Here is a 14,322-nt window from a genome sequence, read left to right as displayed (position 1 = left end):
GAGGAGAGAGGAGAGAGGAGAGAGGAGAGGCAGAGAGGAGGGGGAGAGAGGAGGGGGAGAGAGGAGAGAGGAGAGAGGAGGGGGAGAGAGGAGAGAGGAGAGAGGAGAGAGGAGAGGCAGAGAGGAGGGGGAGAGAGGAGGGGGAGAGAGGAGAGAGGAGAGAGGAGGGGGAGAGAGGAGAGAGGAGAGAGGAGAGAGGAGAGAGGAGAGGCAGAGAGGAGGGGGAGAGAGGAGGGGGAGAGAGGAGAGAAAAGAGAGGAGGGGGAGAGAGGAGAGAGGAGAGAGGAGAGAGGAGAGAGTAGAGGCAGAGAGGAGAGAGGAGGGGGAGAGAGGAGAGAGGAAGGGGAGAGAGGAGAGAGGAGAGAGGAGGGGGAGAGAGGAGAGGCAGAGAGGAGGGGGAGAGAGGAGAGAGGAGAGAGGAGGGGGGAGAGGAGAGAGGAGAGAGGAGGGGGAGAGAGGAGAGAGGAGAGGCAGAGAGGAGGGGGAGAGAGGAGAGAGGAGGGGGAGAGAGGAGAGAGGAGAGAGGAGGGGGAGAGAGGAGAGAGGAGGGGGAGAGAGGAGAGAGGAGAGGCAGAGAGGAGGGGGAGAGAGGAGAGAGGAGGGGGAGAGAGGAGAGAGGAGAGAGGAGAAAGGAGGGGGAGAGAGGAGAGAGGAGAGAGGAGGGGGAGAGAGGAGAGAGGAGAGGCAGAGAGGAGGGGGAGAGAGGAGAGAGGAGAGAGGAGGGGGGGAGAGGAGAGAGGAGAGAGGAGGGGGAGAGAGGAGAGAGGAGAGGCAGAGAGGAGGGGGAGAGAGGAGAGAGGAGGGGGAGAGAGGAGAGAGGAGAGAGGAGGGGGAGAGAGGAGAGAGGAGGGGGAGAGAGGAGAGAGGAGAGGCAGAGAGGAGGGGGAGAGAGGAGAGAGGAGGGGGAGAGAGGAGAGAGGAGAGAGGAGAAAGGAGAGAGGAGGGGGAGAGAGGAGAGAGGAGAGAGGAGGGGGAGAGAGGAGAGAGGAGAGGCAGAGAGGAGAGAGGAGGGGGAGAGGCAGAGGCAGAGAGGAGGGGGAGAGAGGAGGGGGAGAGGCAGAGAGGAGGGGGAGAGAGGTGAGGCAGAGAGGAGGAGAGGGAGAGGAGAGGGAGAGAGGAGGGAGGGAGGAGGAGGGGGAGAGAGGAGAGGCAGAGAGGAGGGGGGAGAGGGTGGGAGAGGCAGAGAGGTTAGAGGAGGGGGTGAGAGGGGGAGGGGGAGGGAGGAAGGGAGACTAAACGGAATGGCCGACAGCAGATCCCAGGGTATTAGCGGGTCACGTGATCAAGTGCTCTCCATCATCGCGCGCGGAGCAGTCTCAGCAGATACAGGGACGTCCACAGACCGTGACCGGACTTCTTCTGTTCTGACCAGAAACGCAGGCCCAACGCTGCAGCGCGTGCGTGGGAAAGATTTAGAATATCAGAAACTCACATCTTTAAAAAATAAGAAAAAAAGAACAGTAAATAAACACAGAAGCTGGGGGACATTCTTTGAAATAATTGGCTTGGATGAATTAATCAGAAGTTTTTGAGTGTTTTTCTATTTTTAGCATTCCTAATTTCCTGCTTGTCTTCTGTCGCTTTGGGAAATGCCCAAAAGGCTGAAGAACAAACTTTCCCCTCCATTGGTCATTTTGAGGGTTTGTTGTTCGGCTGTACTTCACTGCACTTTGCTTCAGCTGTAGGTGAAGTTTTTAAAAGTTCCTCTAAAATCTTCAACACAATGAGAAAATATGAATACATCACATAAATAAATAGCCTATATTAAAATGCATAAGACACTGTACTTACAGAACGCTTTAGACAGATCTTTAGCGCCCTCCAGAGGACAAGAGCAGACTTCTTGATTTAGCATGTTTATTTATTGTATTATTTAATTTTATAGAATTGTCAACCTATGCATTGCTTTGATTGAACGTTAAAAACAGTGACTTTTGCTTAACTGGGGAATTAATAAAATCAATTAAAATAAAAAAGTAGGCCGATCTGGTGCAGTGTAGGCTACGAATCCTTGTTTTATTCAAGGTTCAATTGTCTCTTTTTTGTCTGGTTTCATTAGGATGCCCTCTCCTGGTCTCTGTGCTCTCATTGGTTGGTTCTAATGATACAATTACTGTAACCTAAAGGTAATGGCTTGTCAGTGTTTTACGTGAATCCAACACAGTGAATGGTTTATTATCACCACCAGATGGCGCCACACACTTCAGACTCGTACTTCTGTGGCGACGCTTACTGGAGCTAAGCCTCTATAAACAGTCATTCTTGTTTGACGATGACAATACCTGGCATTAGAAATAGTTTGGCACGTTTTGTGAGCATAACTATTTGGAAAGTTTACGTGAAGACTGTTTCCGCATACTGTTGTAGGTGCGTCTATTGGCCAATGTGGTGTCTAATGTTTGCACCTAATAGCCTAAAGCTGTGTGTTGGTTTCGCTTATGTTTCCTTGATCTTTCTCTACTACTTAATACTTAAACTTAATACTTGATCTGTGCCCATTTGTAAATAAAAAGCCCAAATTTAATCATGATGTTATTTTAACTTTGCCTTTGCATGATATACAACTTGACCCATTCCAATCCAATCCAACTTTATTTGTATCGCACATTTTACCAACACAAAGTCTCCAAAGTGCTGCACAGAGTACAAAACAAGCACGAGTAAAATATGTTTAAAAAAAATAAAAACAATAAAAATACAATAAATAAATACATACATACAAACAACATAACAACATAAAATATATAAAATAATAAAAGACAGCCAGAGACTTAAAAGCATCAACTGAAGGAGCAGTCAGCATTGCAAAGTTTGGGGCCAGCTACAGAAAAGGCCCGGTCGCCCCGGCTTTTGAGTTCCGTTTTTGGGACAAGAAGTTGGAACTGGCCCTCAGTCCTTAAGGTCTGAAATATACGCTGGGGCCAGTCCGTGAAGTGCTTTAAAAACAAACAATAACATTTTAGAATCAACTCTAAAATGAATGGGGAGCCAGTGCAGTGAGGATAGACTGATAAACTAATATGTTCTCTACGACGTGTGCCAGTTTAAAGACGTGCTGCGGAATTTTGAACAAACTGTTTGCGTGATTGGGCTGATACCAGTGCATTACAGTAGTCAAGACGTGTAGAGATAAAGCTCCAGGTCACTAAAAGATAAAACCGATTTGAGTCTAGATAAAAGCCGAAGGTGATAAAAACTTTAACCACGGCATTTTTCTGCTTGTCAAGCTTAAAACCTCACGCCAAGGTTGGTGGTTGTAAACTTGATGTAGATGTCCAAGTTCAACTACTTTGTTAGGCTTAAAAACAACAATTTCCGTTTTGGACTCATTCAGGTTGAGAAAGTTGATCGCCAACCAATCCATGGCATCATCCAAACACTTCAAGAGTGGTGCCAGGGAACTATTTTTTACTGGTAGATAGACTTGGGAGTCGTCTGCATAAAAGTGAGAGGATATCCCATGTTTTCTAAAAAAATGACCAAGTGGCAGGAGGTGAACAGAAAAAAGAATGGGTCCGAGTATAGAGCCTTGTGGGACTCCACAATTGTTTTAGGTTAACTTTGTGCCTCTTGTGCCCCCTGTGCCTCTTGTGCCCCCTGTGCCTCTTGTGCCCCCTGTGCCTCTTGTGCCCCCTGTGCCTCTTGTGCCCCCTGTGCCTCTTGTGCCCCCTGTGCCTCTTGTGCCCCTCTGCCCCTTGTGCCCCCTGTGCCTCTTGTTCCTCGTGTGCCTCTTGTGCCCCCTGTGCCCCTTGTGCCCTCTGTGCCTCTTGTTCCTTGTGTGCCTCTTGTGCCCCCTGTGCCCCTTGTGCCCCCTGTGCCTCTTGTGCACCCTATGCCCCTTGTGCCTCTTGTGCCCCCTGTGCCTCGTGTGCCTCTTGTACCCCCTATGTCCCCTGTGCCTCTTGTACCCCATGTGCCTCTTGTGCCCCCTGTGCCTCTTGTGCCCCCTTTGCCCCTTGTGCCCCCTGTGCCTCTTGTGACCCTTGTGCCCCCTGTGCCCCTTGTGCCCCCTGTGCCTCTTGTGCCCCCTGTGTCTCTTGTGCACCCTATGCCCCTTGTGCCCCCTGTGCCCCTTGTGCCTCGTGTGCCTCTTGTACCCCCTATGTCCCCTGTGCCTCTTGTACGCCCTGTGCCTCTTGTGACCCCTGTGCCCCTTGTGCCCCCTGTGCCCCTTGTGCCCCCTGTGCCCCTTGTGCCCCCTGTGCCTCTTGTGGCCCCTGTGCCCCTTGTGCCCCTTGTGCCCCCTGTGCCCCCTGTGCCTCTTGTGCCCCTTGTGCCTCTTGTGCCCCCTGTGCCCCTCTGCCCCTTGTGCCCCCTGTGCCTCTTGTGCCCCTTGTGCCTCTTGTGCCCCCTCTGCCCCTTGTGCCCCCTGTGCCTCTTGTACCCCCTGTGCCCCTTGTGCCCCCTGTGCCTCTTGTGGCCCCTGTGCCCCTTGTGCCCCTTGTGCCCCCTGTGCCCCCTGTGCCCCTTGTGCCCCTTGTGCCCCCTGTGCCCCTTGTGCCCCCTGTGCCCCTTGTGGTTGAGTGGATCGCAGACATGTCTGCCACTCAAGGGAGAGTCAAACCGTTCCTGTTTCCATGATCAAGTCCTGGCTCGCAGGGGTCTGTGAGCAGCTGATGTCACCCAAACATAACTAATATTTTCTTCCTAAATAAAATCTGAATCATATCAGAATCATACTTTTTCTTAATAATACAAATATTGGTGATTCACAAAACAACGTTTACACTTCCAATAAACTCTCTGTGCCTCTATGCTGCATTTGCATGATGTCTCTTTATGTCATGTATTGGGTTTGGATAATAGATGCATCATGCTCTGGAAATATATTATGTTGACCTGCTGTGTGCGTTGATAAACAGGAAACAGCTGATGCGGTCAGCCCTATGTTCCCAGGTACTATGACACATATTATCTCCTCGACCATCGACGAACGACTTTGTCCTGCTACTTCCTCTCCCTCTCTGTGATGCTGCTGCTCCAGCAGGCCACACCATACAGGAGGGCTGATGCCACCACAGAGTCGTAGAAGGTTTTCAGGAGTGGCCCTGTCACTCCAAAAGACCTGAGTCTCCTCAGGAGGTAGAGCCAACTCTGGCTTTTCCTGTACAGTGCGTCTGTGTTGTGAGTCCAGTCCAGTTTGTGGTTCAGATGAACACCCAGGTACTTGTCCCTTCCCTGGATGTTAACTGATGAGGGGGCAGTAGAGTGGCGTCTGCGGAAGTCATATTTGTTGAGCACAATTCATACACAAGGCAATTCAAAGGGCTTCACGTAACAGGAAAATGCATTAAAATCACACAGACATGACAGAAATTGAAACAGTTTAAGACCTAAAAGAGAAGAGGGCAAAGAAAATCAGCCATATGCACAGCTAAACAAAACTGTTTTTATCTTGGATTTGAACATGGTCAGAGTAGAAGCCTGTCTCACATCTTCTGTGAGCTGCATAAAACTGAAACACAGATTCCCCATGTTTAGTCCTGACTCTGGCACCAGCAGGAGGCCGGTCCCTGAGGTCTTCAGAGTCCGAGAGGGTTCATATGGCACTAACATGTCTGAGAGGTACTTTGGTGGTAGGCCATGGAGAGACTTGTACACAAGCGGAGCTGCTTTAAAGTCTATTCTCTGAGCCACAGGAGCCAGTGCAGAGACCTGAGAACAGGACTAATGTGATTGTACTTCCTGGTTCTAGTCAGGACCCGAGCAGCAGCGTTCTGGATGTACTGCAGCTGGAGAGGCCATTGAGCAGGCCGTTACCTTAGTCTAATCTACTGGAGACAAACGCGTGGATATGTCTCTCTAAGTCTAGTTTAGACACTATATTTTTGATTTTGGCAATGTTTTTTAGATGGTAAAAAGTAGCTGTTATTGATTTGACGTAGCTGTTAAAATTCAGTCCATTATTACTCCAGATTTCTAACATGATTTGAGGGTTTTAGGGTGAGACTCTGGAGGTGACTGCTAACACTTTCTCTTTGTTCTGTGGCCAAAGACAATGAATTCAGTCTGGTCTGAGTTCAGCTGGAGAAAGTTATTTTGCATCCACTGGTCCATCTTCACCTGCCGACAGTGAAACATAGATCTGAGTGTCGTCTGCATAATTGTGATAGGACACATTTTCACTGCGTATCAGCTGACCTAATGGCAGCACGTAGAGGTTGAACAGTACGGGTCCCAGAATTGACCCTTGGGGTACCCCACAGGTCAGGGGCAAGCGGTCTGAGACACAGTTAACAATTTCAACTAAGTACTTTAACCACCATCTCCTTGGTCTTCCCCTCGTTGATGAGGAGGTGGTTCCTCTGACACCAGTCCACAAAGTCCTGCTCTAGTCCTCTGTACTCCGCATCATCGTCGTCCGTGATGAGTCCGATGATGGTAGAGTCATCAGAGAACTTCTGCAGGACACAGCCGTCCGTGTTGTTCCCCCATCGATAAGTGTTCGCAACATCATCAGGTTCCACCTTTGTGAAATTATTTTTGAGATATTTTATGCCAAAATGTGTGTGTGTGTGTGTGTGTGTTGTAAACTCCACCAGACACACAGAAAAACATAAATAATGTTCCAGTCCAAGAATTTTTGTTTAAATCAAGTTAAATTAAAAGTATAATCACAAGTAAATTCGAGTAACTTATATTTTACATTTAAATATAAATTATTGGGAGGCATCATATTGTCTTTTTCTATTCAAACAACATTCACAATTGAAAACACACGCACTGCACGCATGCCCTTTTTAAATGTAGATGTAAAAATAATAACGATTTCATCAAACATTTCAAAGTCAAAACAATAACAGGCCTATACTAAACAGTCCTTTGTTTGAATTTAGATTGATTTCCACATTTGTCTTTGTTTCTTGCCATTGTAAAAACCCAGGTGCGTTTGTGAACTATAGAGTGAATGGCAGGTGGGGTGATGATGAAATAGTTTTCCGTAAGTGATGTCTTCAAACCGGAAAGGCCACATTCCACTGTTTTCCCTGACACGGGTGAGGATGGGCGGGCTCTTTAGAGTAAAACGTGCATTGTGCTGCCGCTCATTAGACCTTGTAACACTTTGGAAAAGCCGGGCGCATTGTGACGCTTCGCTCTGCCCACATGATATAGAGTTACTCAAGTCTTTGGCTCACTACATTTCTCTTCAGCTTTTGTCCGTGTGCTACAAAGGCCCAGGGTTATGTCTCAAGAGTGTTGTGTTTAGAGCATTGTCATGAAGACGCTGTCTGTCAGTCAGGACATTATATTGGTGTGAACTGTGAAGTGACCCCATATACTCATTACTATATCAAACGGTTGGACAGAGTTTGTTTGAGAGAAGTAATAAATCTAGACTATATTGCTCACAAACCATAACCATAAAATACGTGTCACTAAGTTACTGTCATTGATGTGGACAATTTCGGTTTGCAAAAGTTGTTATAGTTATAAATCATACATCAGTCACAGGTATGTCACAACCTTTCAGCGTGGGCGAAAATAAATAGTTTTCATGTTAAATTGACTGCATTGGAGATAATGTCGAGGGGGATTCAGAAGGCTGTCGCTAAAAGGCAGATATTGTCACATTCACAGCTTTCTGTTCATCTCTAGCAAACAAGTTCTTTTGAAATTACAAATTTCAAATACAACTACAAATATGACAATCAACTGTATATAATAATGCATTTGCTCTCTTTAGACCGTGAACTATAATCAGCCATATCCAATGCAATAGTTCAGTTGCACATACAATAAACAAAGTTGCTTTTCTAGTGCAAGTATATAAATTAAATAAATAATAATAATATAATAGTGTAGTAAATAGTAAAAAATATTGTATTAGTAGACAGCATTTTGTAGTACTGTAAAATTGCAAATAAATGCTGTTATATCTGCAGAGCAACTGTTCATTATGAAGGTCCCATCACATTCTCTGATATTTAAATGTGACTTTCATACGAGAATCAGTCGTGTCGTAAGTTTCCAACAGCCAACAGTGATGTCAGACTGGACAAAGACGGTGTTGACGAGTGTGCACACTGTGTGATAATGCTCTGAATGATTGACCAGAGGGCTCAGGGTTCACTCTGAGCAAACACACGTCTGACAGTTTCAGTTAGTCCACAGACACCACGCTCGCATTTGCCTTCGGCCATTGTTAAGATGTTAAAATTAATATTTAAATACAATAAATGCAACTTCAGCAGTTGGCAAGGAAGACATAGAAATATCAGATATTGCACAGTGAAAATTATATTATTTGTTGCATGTTCAGTGCAAACTCCCAGAGCATTTTGCTTGGCCAAACATGAAATAGGTGAAAGAAGCAATAGTTTGCAAAATAACTTTTATAAGAATTTTAAATGGGACATATTATGTACAATTGACTTTTATGAGCTTTTAACCATGTTATTATGGCGCCCCCTCATCATTAGTGTACTCAGAGTTGTCGTTTTGATGGATTCAAACATGTTGAGTTATTATGCTGCATTCGAGGCTTGAGTGCTCAGAAAATGTAGTAAGAATTCTGTTGGGAAAATGGATCACAGTATTTTGCACAGGGAAATACTAGTTGCTTGAGAATTTGTGGTTGCCAGGATGCCCATCATAATCATGTGTTTGGGACTATCATTCATGGACTGAGATTAACAAAGCACTGCAGACAGTTGTTTGACATTGCCATCCCACTGGACTTCAGAACAATGTATCTGGGCCTCAAAACTCCTGCCATGGACACAGTAAATGGAAACTTCCAGAAAGAATTCCATAACAAATAAATGAATGGCACAAACTGAACCAACAATAACAGACTGGGCCAACATTATAATTGACATTCATAGTCTTTTTTTGTTCTCTCTGGTCGTGTTTGCTGTGTTTTTATGTTATGTGTTCACTTGTCTCCCGCCCTCAGCCCTGAACTTACTTATTGCTTGTTCAAAAATATTCTATCTCCGTAGGTAATTTTTAGGATTAAAAAATGTCACATAACCATTTTCAACTATAACATCATGTCAAAGAAAATCTGCTGCTTTCTGTAGGTAAGTGCCACTATTTCTGCGGTTTTTAATAGGAAGTCTCCTGTTTTTAAGTAGTTTTAGATCAATAGTGTGGTTTTATTAAAGTAATTATTCCATGTACAAATTATCATTGTTAAACATGTGATTATGAGCAGACTGATTAATGCTTGTCAGTCTCAGGCATGAGATGTTTTCAGTAGAGCCTGAGGCAAGAGATGTTCCCAAGCGCTCTGCTAGTGCTTGTTTCCCCTTGCAAGTAAAACGTATCTACTTGTCTTTGTGTTTTGGTGTTATCAGGTTAACAGCGCAGAGTGGAGTTTTTCCCTCACAGGTTTACAGTTAACAAAATGTAACATATTAATCTACGTAAATTATCGTTTAATTATAACTACCGGGAAATCAGTTTTAAATCCCTAATACCTCACACTCATCTTTAGTTGCTTGCAGTTGAAAAAATCTGATTTTGTGTCATATAAAAATGTTTTCAAAAGTTGCATGGTCATTTGAAGACATCACAAACACCATGAATGTAAATCTGCTGCTTGTTACACAAAGAGACAGGGCCAGCAAACAGTCAGATCTGTAGTTTCCAGTAGGAATGTTTCCATGTTTCTATTATTAGATCAGTAGTGTGTTTTACAGTGAAAATGTTAACATTTCTCCAGCATGTTAACATTTCTCCAGCATGTGTGGTTTTGTTACGATGCCCTTAGGCTGGTAGATATATATACACACAGACCAGATTGCCTTCCTTAAGTAACAGTGTTGAAGATGGAGTTGCAATGTTACAGATGATAGCTTTAACATTGTGGTTCTTGTTGGTGCAAATGTGTGTAGCAGACACATTTCCATCATTCTGTTCTAAATTCAGCTTTATTCATGCAACAATATTTGGGGCAATCGTGAATAGAAGGTGTCATTAGGTACTACTTAGATTCACTGGCAAAAATTGAGTCTTTATGAGGAAACAGATGTTTTTTTTTAAATTATTGATCTTGTGAGGTACGTATTCTTAAAATGTTAACATTTAGAATACATATTCATTGTTCAATTTATATTCAATTGTTTTTTTATAGCACAAAATCACAACAGTCATTTCACAGATTATTATCCGGACTATAAATCGCACCGGAGTATAAGTCGCACCAGCCAAAAAATGCATAATAGAGAAGAAAAAAACATATATAAGTTGCATGGAGTATGAAATGTGGTTGCAAGTGTGAAAATAACAAATAATATCACATATAAGTATATAAGTATAAATATAAGTCGCACCCCGGCCAAAACTATGAAAAAACGATGTGGTACTTCTGTTGTATTATGTTATATTATCCTTCCTCCGCTTTTCTTGTGAATTCAACTGTTTTCGGAGACTGTTTTCTGTCCCAGAGAAAGCGTACTCATTATTTTGACAGGTGTCGACAGATTTGCACCAGTCTATGTTGTTGATCCAGTTTGCAGGAAATTAAGTGGGCGGGACCTTGCTCAGGTGGAATTCCCCTGAGCTCACCTGAGTGCAGCCCCCGCACACCAGCTATATAAAACACTGAGGGTGAAAGTATCGGCAACAACCTGTCCAGACCAGAGCATTATCTACACATTGGCGCTCACACTAGGTAAAGCTCATCTGTTATATTATCCACTGTTTTATCTGTATTATTAGTAGCAGCAGTAGTTCATATTCAATTTGCATGCGTTATCTTGCACAGGTGAATCATAGGCCTCTCACACTGGCACTGGAGTCTGCTTTATTTCGGATTGGACCTGATTGAGTCATTGTTTAGTCCTACTTTATGCTTTCTTCGGTCCTCAGCATGTCGTATTTTCTCTAACTGTTGTATTTACAATGACTTCTACAGGCATGTCACTTGTGTTAACCTTCAGTGATTCTGTGTGTTCCCAGCATTTCCATGGCTGCTCCGAGCCTCAGCACTGTCCTGACTAATGCCAACCTCACCATGTACCAGAGCGGGGTGTCGGACCTGATCCCGCCACAGCACATCCCCAGGAGAGGACCGGCAGAATACACGGGCAACACCAGTACGTGCAGTCATATTCATTTTAACAGAGAATATACACACATATACATACACATACAAACATATTACAAGAACTCGTTATCTTGGAAACCGTTTTTGAAACTGTTAATTTTGTGTAATGTTGAACAGCAGAGGTTCAAACGCACAGTTAAGGGGACACTGTGTCAGTTAAAAGGTGGAGGGATTTAACAATGAATGAAAGCTAGAAATCTTTATACTGTGGAATATTCTGGGAAACGCAATAATATTTTCACGAAACAAGCAGATGATAGACCCTCCAAAACTTGCATCGTACGCCTTTTAAATAATTTTGTAAAGAATTAATAAGTCTGTAATACTTTACGCTCATCTCTCGCTGAAATGTGAGCCGACCTGGTTTTGAGTGTCTCTTAATCATTCACTTGGAGGTCAATGTTTAACAGTGAAATCCCACAGAGCATTAGCACTTTGTTGTTGATAAAACTGTGTGACTTTGAAAATTCTTTGATAAAGTAATGCTTTCTTTGTTTACATTTGGATAGTATATCAAATCAATATGTTTGCGATGCAATAATTGTCCATTATTGAATGCTTTTGCAATTAGAACATTGTGCATGATACAAAAATACACCCATCTATATAGACAATAATGAAAATCCCTTCACGATAACTGTTTTCTTTGAGTGTTCTGAATAATACATTTACAAAGTGCAAAGCCATAGAATAAACAAAATTCGAGACATAAACACAAATAACCTCTGCATTAGTCTCCTTTTAACCAATAGTGTAATTTGTGTAGGTCCTGTCCCGGACCAGCGGTATGAGCAGGTGAACCCCTTCTGCTGGACGACCGAGAACGTTCTAGAGTGGATCAGTGACAACATCGAGGGCACAAACTTCGACACTCGCTCCTTGAACCTGGCGTACTGTGCCATGGACGGCCCCACTCTCTGCAAGATGTCCCACAACGACATGATGGGGGTGTTCGGCCCACACCTCGGACCTCACCTGTACCAGGGTCTCCTCAAGCACAAGGCCAAGCATGGTAAAGCACAAGGACCACTGTTAGATATGAATCATTTACAGGAAATTAATTTCCAACACAGTATATGGCTATTTGCTCTTCATCTGCATTTATTGCGTGGCAACTCAAAAGGGCCAATGGAACTGTCAGAAAAAATCAATAGTTGTATAATGTCACATGTTTTGATTGTAATGTACATATTTATTGTTAACAAAAGTACATACAGTATTTCCCTGATGTTTCTTTTAAAGGATGGTGTGCTACAAAAATCTAACACTTCTAAATGCTGTTCTTTCAGAGTTCCCGTTCCTGTCTCCATCAGATCTGAACGAAACATGCGAACTCTTGGACAACTTCCTGGTTGAGCTGAAATATCCACTGCTCAGCACCATCACTTTCGGCCAAGGCCTTCAGAGTATGTCATGTTTGCTCTTTTGTACAATCAAATATTCCACTGCCTTGTGTCAATAAATCATTAATAATAACACTACTCATTATGTCCTTCCCTCTGTCAGCTGGTGGTCTTTCCCCCAAAAAAGAGCCGTTCTGTGAGGATGACTACAACCTGAACCATCTCAGCATAGAGCAGCTCACTCCAATGATGGACACTAGCAGCATCTCCGATCAGCACTCGGACAGCGAACTCAGCTCCTCCTCCAACAGTTACAGTAAGCTCTAATGCAATCATCACTTCACTTTATCATCACCTTATCTATTGAGCCAGGATTGCGTTTGTTGCCTAGTAAAAATAATAAACTATAACAATCTCCATATTTATTTTGTGCTCTTATCTTTACGTTGTGTATTCTCCGGTTTCCGCACACCAGAATCCACAAGTGGAGACTCTGACCCGGAGTTCTTTTACCCTTCCATTACCAGTAAGTACTTATGAATCAGCATTTCACATTTTTGTCTTTGAATAGTATCTAAATATATGTGTTTTTCTGTGTCAGAAATCAAAACTGAGAAGTATCAGGAGGAATATTATGAGAGGAGACCACGTGGACGACCTCCTAAAGGCAGCAGAGAGCATAGTCTGTACCTCGGCCCCAAGAAGAGCAAGCATGGTGAGACAAATAACATGGAACAAGAAGTTTACATTTAGCCTAGTATTGTGTCAATGGTGGGAAGTCAAAGAAGTCGTGTGATGGCAAAATAAAATAGCGAAAGTTGAGTAAATTAAGAAGAGAATCACCTTTTACCACTCACCTCTGACATAAGTCACGTAGACATCCAGTTATCTATCGCTCTAAGGGACAATTATTTTATTACAGTAAGCTATGATGACAATAGATGATCTCGATCATTTCAATTTAAATTAAACACACTGACCTTACCATTGCGTTGTTTTAGCCCCCCGTGGCACTCACCTGTGGGAGTTTATCCGGGACATCCTGATCAGTCCCGAGAAGAACCACGGCCTGCTCAAGTGGGAGGACCGCAGAGAGGGGGTCTTCAAGTTCCTCAAGTCCGAGGCCGTGGCCCAGATGTGGGGCCAAAAGAAGAAGAACAGCAGCATGACCTACGAGAAGCTGAGCCGTGCTATGAGGTGAGGAGGAACTTATAATATAACGTACTGTTTTGTCCAAGGAGTAACAAACGCGTCATTCGTTTTAGAGAAATGCTATCTTTATGCTACAATAATATTTGATTTTAATTATATTTGATTGTATCTGTAATTGTGAAATATTTGGTTTGCAGGTACTATTATAAGCGCGACATCCTGGAGCGTGTAGACGGCAGGAGACTGGTGTACAAATTTGGAAAGAATGCCAGCGGTTGGAGGTTGCACGAGCTCGCTCCGGTCATGTGATCGCACAGCTCAGACTCAGTGTAAACTCTAATAAGTTTATGACACTTACTTCCTCAGAACAGGAAGGTGTTTAACAGAAACTGTAAGCCACTGTTAATGGCTCTAGTAGGTTTTATGAACCGTATTTTATATTGTACTTCATTTTGTTGACTGTATGCTTAATATGAAAATGACAATCTTATATTGATATGGTACATTTATCGATGGACATTTGTAGCTCTATTTGGGCAATATATTTGTATTCACTAAGGTTTTGTATTTTAAGTGTGAAATTTTATTGTTAATCATGTAAACCAAGCACTCTTTTTTTTTTTTTTTTTTAATGAAATAAAAGTTATATATATAATAAAAGTTACAGTTATATTTGTGTATTTTCAACGTATTGAAAATGAGAAGCCAACTTTTTATCTGCTCACTGTATCTTGCATTATGTTTTATTTGATAGAAAACGTGTTATTAATACAC

The 14,322-nt window shown here is 43.3% G+C and overlaps 1 protein-coding gene across 1 annotated transcript; it reads left to right on the top strand.

The window, feature by feature from the left end:
• Positions 1–10,531: 10,531 nt before the first annotated feature.
• On the top strand, positions 10,532–14,104 carry elf3 (E74-like factor 3 (ets domain transcription factor, epithelial-specific)). Its single transcript, XM_072451844.1, has 9 exons — positions 10,532–10,618; positions 10,906–11,042; positions 11,820–12,065; positions 12,343–12,459; positions 12,560–12,706; positions 12,842–12,922; positions 12,998–13,111; positions 13,398–13,593; positions 13,746–14,104. Exons 2-9 carry the CDS (start codon positions 10,913–10,915, stop codon positions 13,855–13,857), a joined length of 1,143 nt encoding a protein of 380 aa, XP_072307945.1. The 5' UTR covers positions 10,532–10,618; positions 10,906–10,912; the 3' UTR covers positions 13,858–14,104.
• The last annotated feature ends 218 nt before the right edge of the window (positions 14,105–14,322 follow it).

Source organism: Eucyclogobius newberryi, unplaced genomic scaffold (genome assembly GCF_026437365.1).
Source record: "Eucyclogobius newberryi isolate DKJ021-1_F unplaced genomic scaffold, fEucNew1.0.hap1 SCAF_19, whole genome shotgun sequence".
Classification (NCBI taxonomy): domain Eukaryota; kingdom Metazoa; phylum Chordata; class Actinopteri; order Gobiiformes; family Gobiidae; genus Eucyclogobius; species Eucyclogobius newberryi.
The sequence above is the reverse complement of the archived record's forward strand: the minus strand, read 5'-3'. Positions and strand labels throughout refer to the sequence as shown.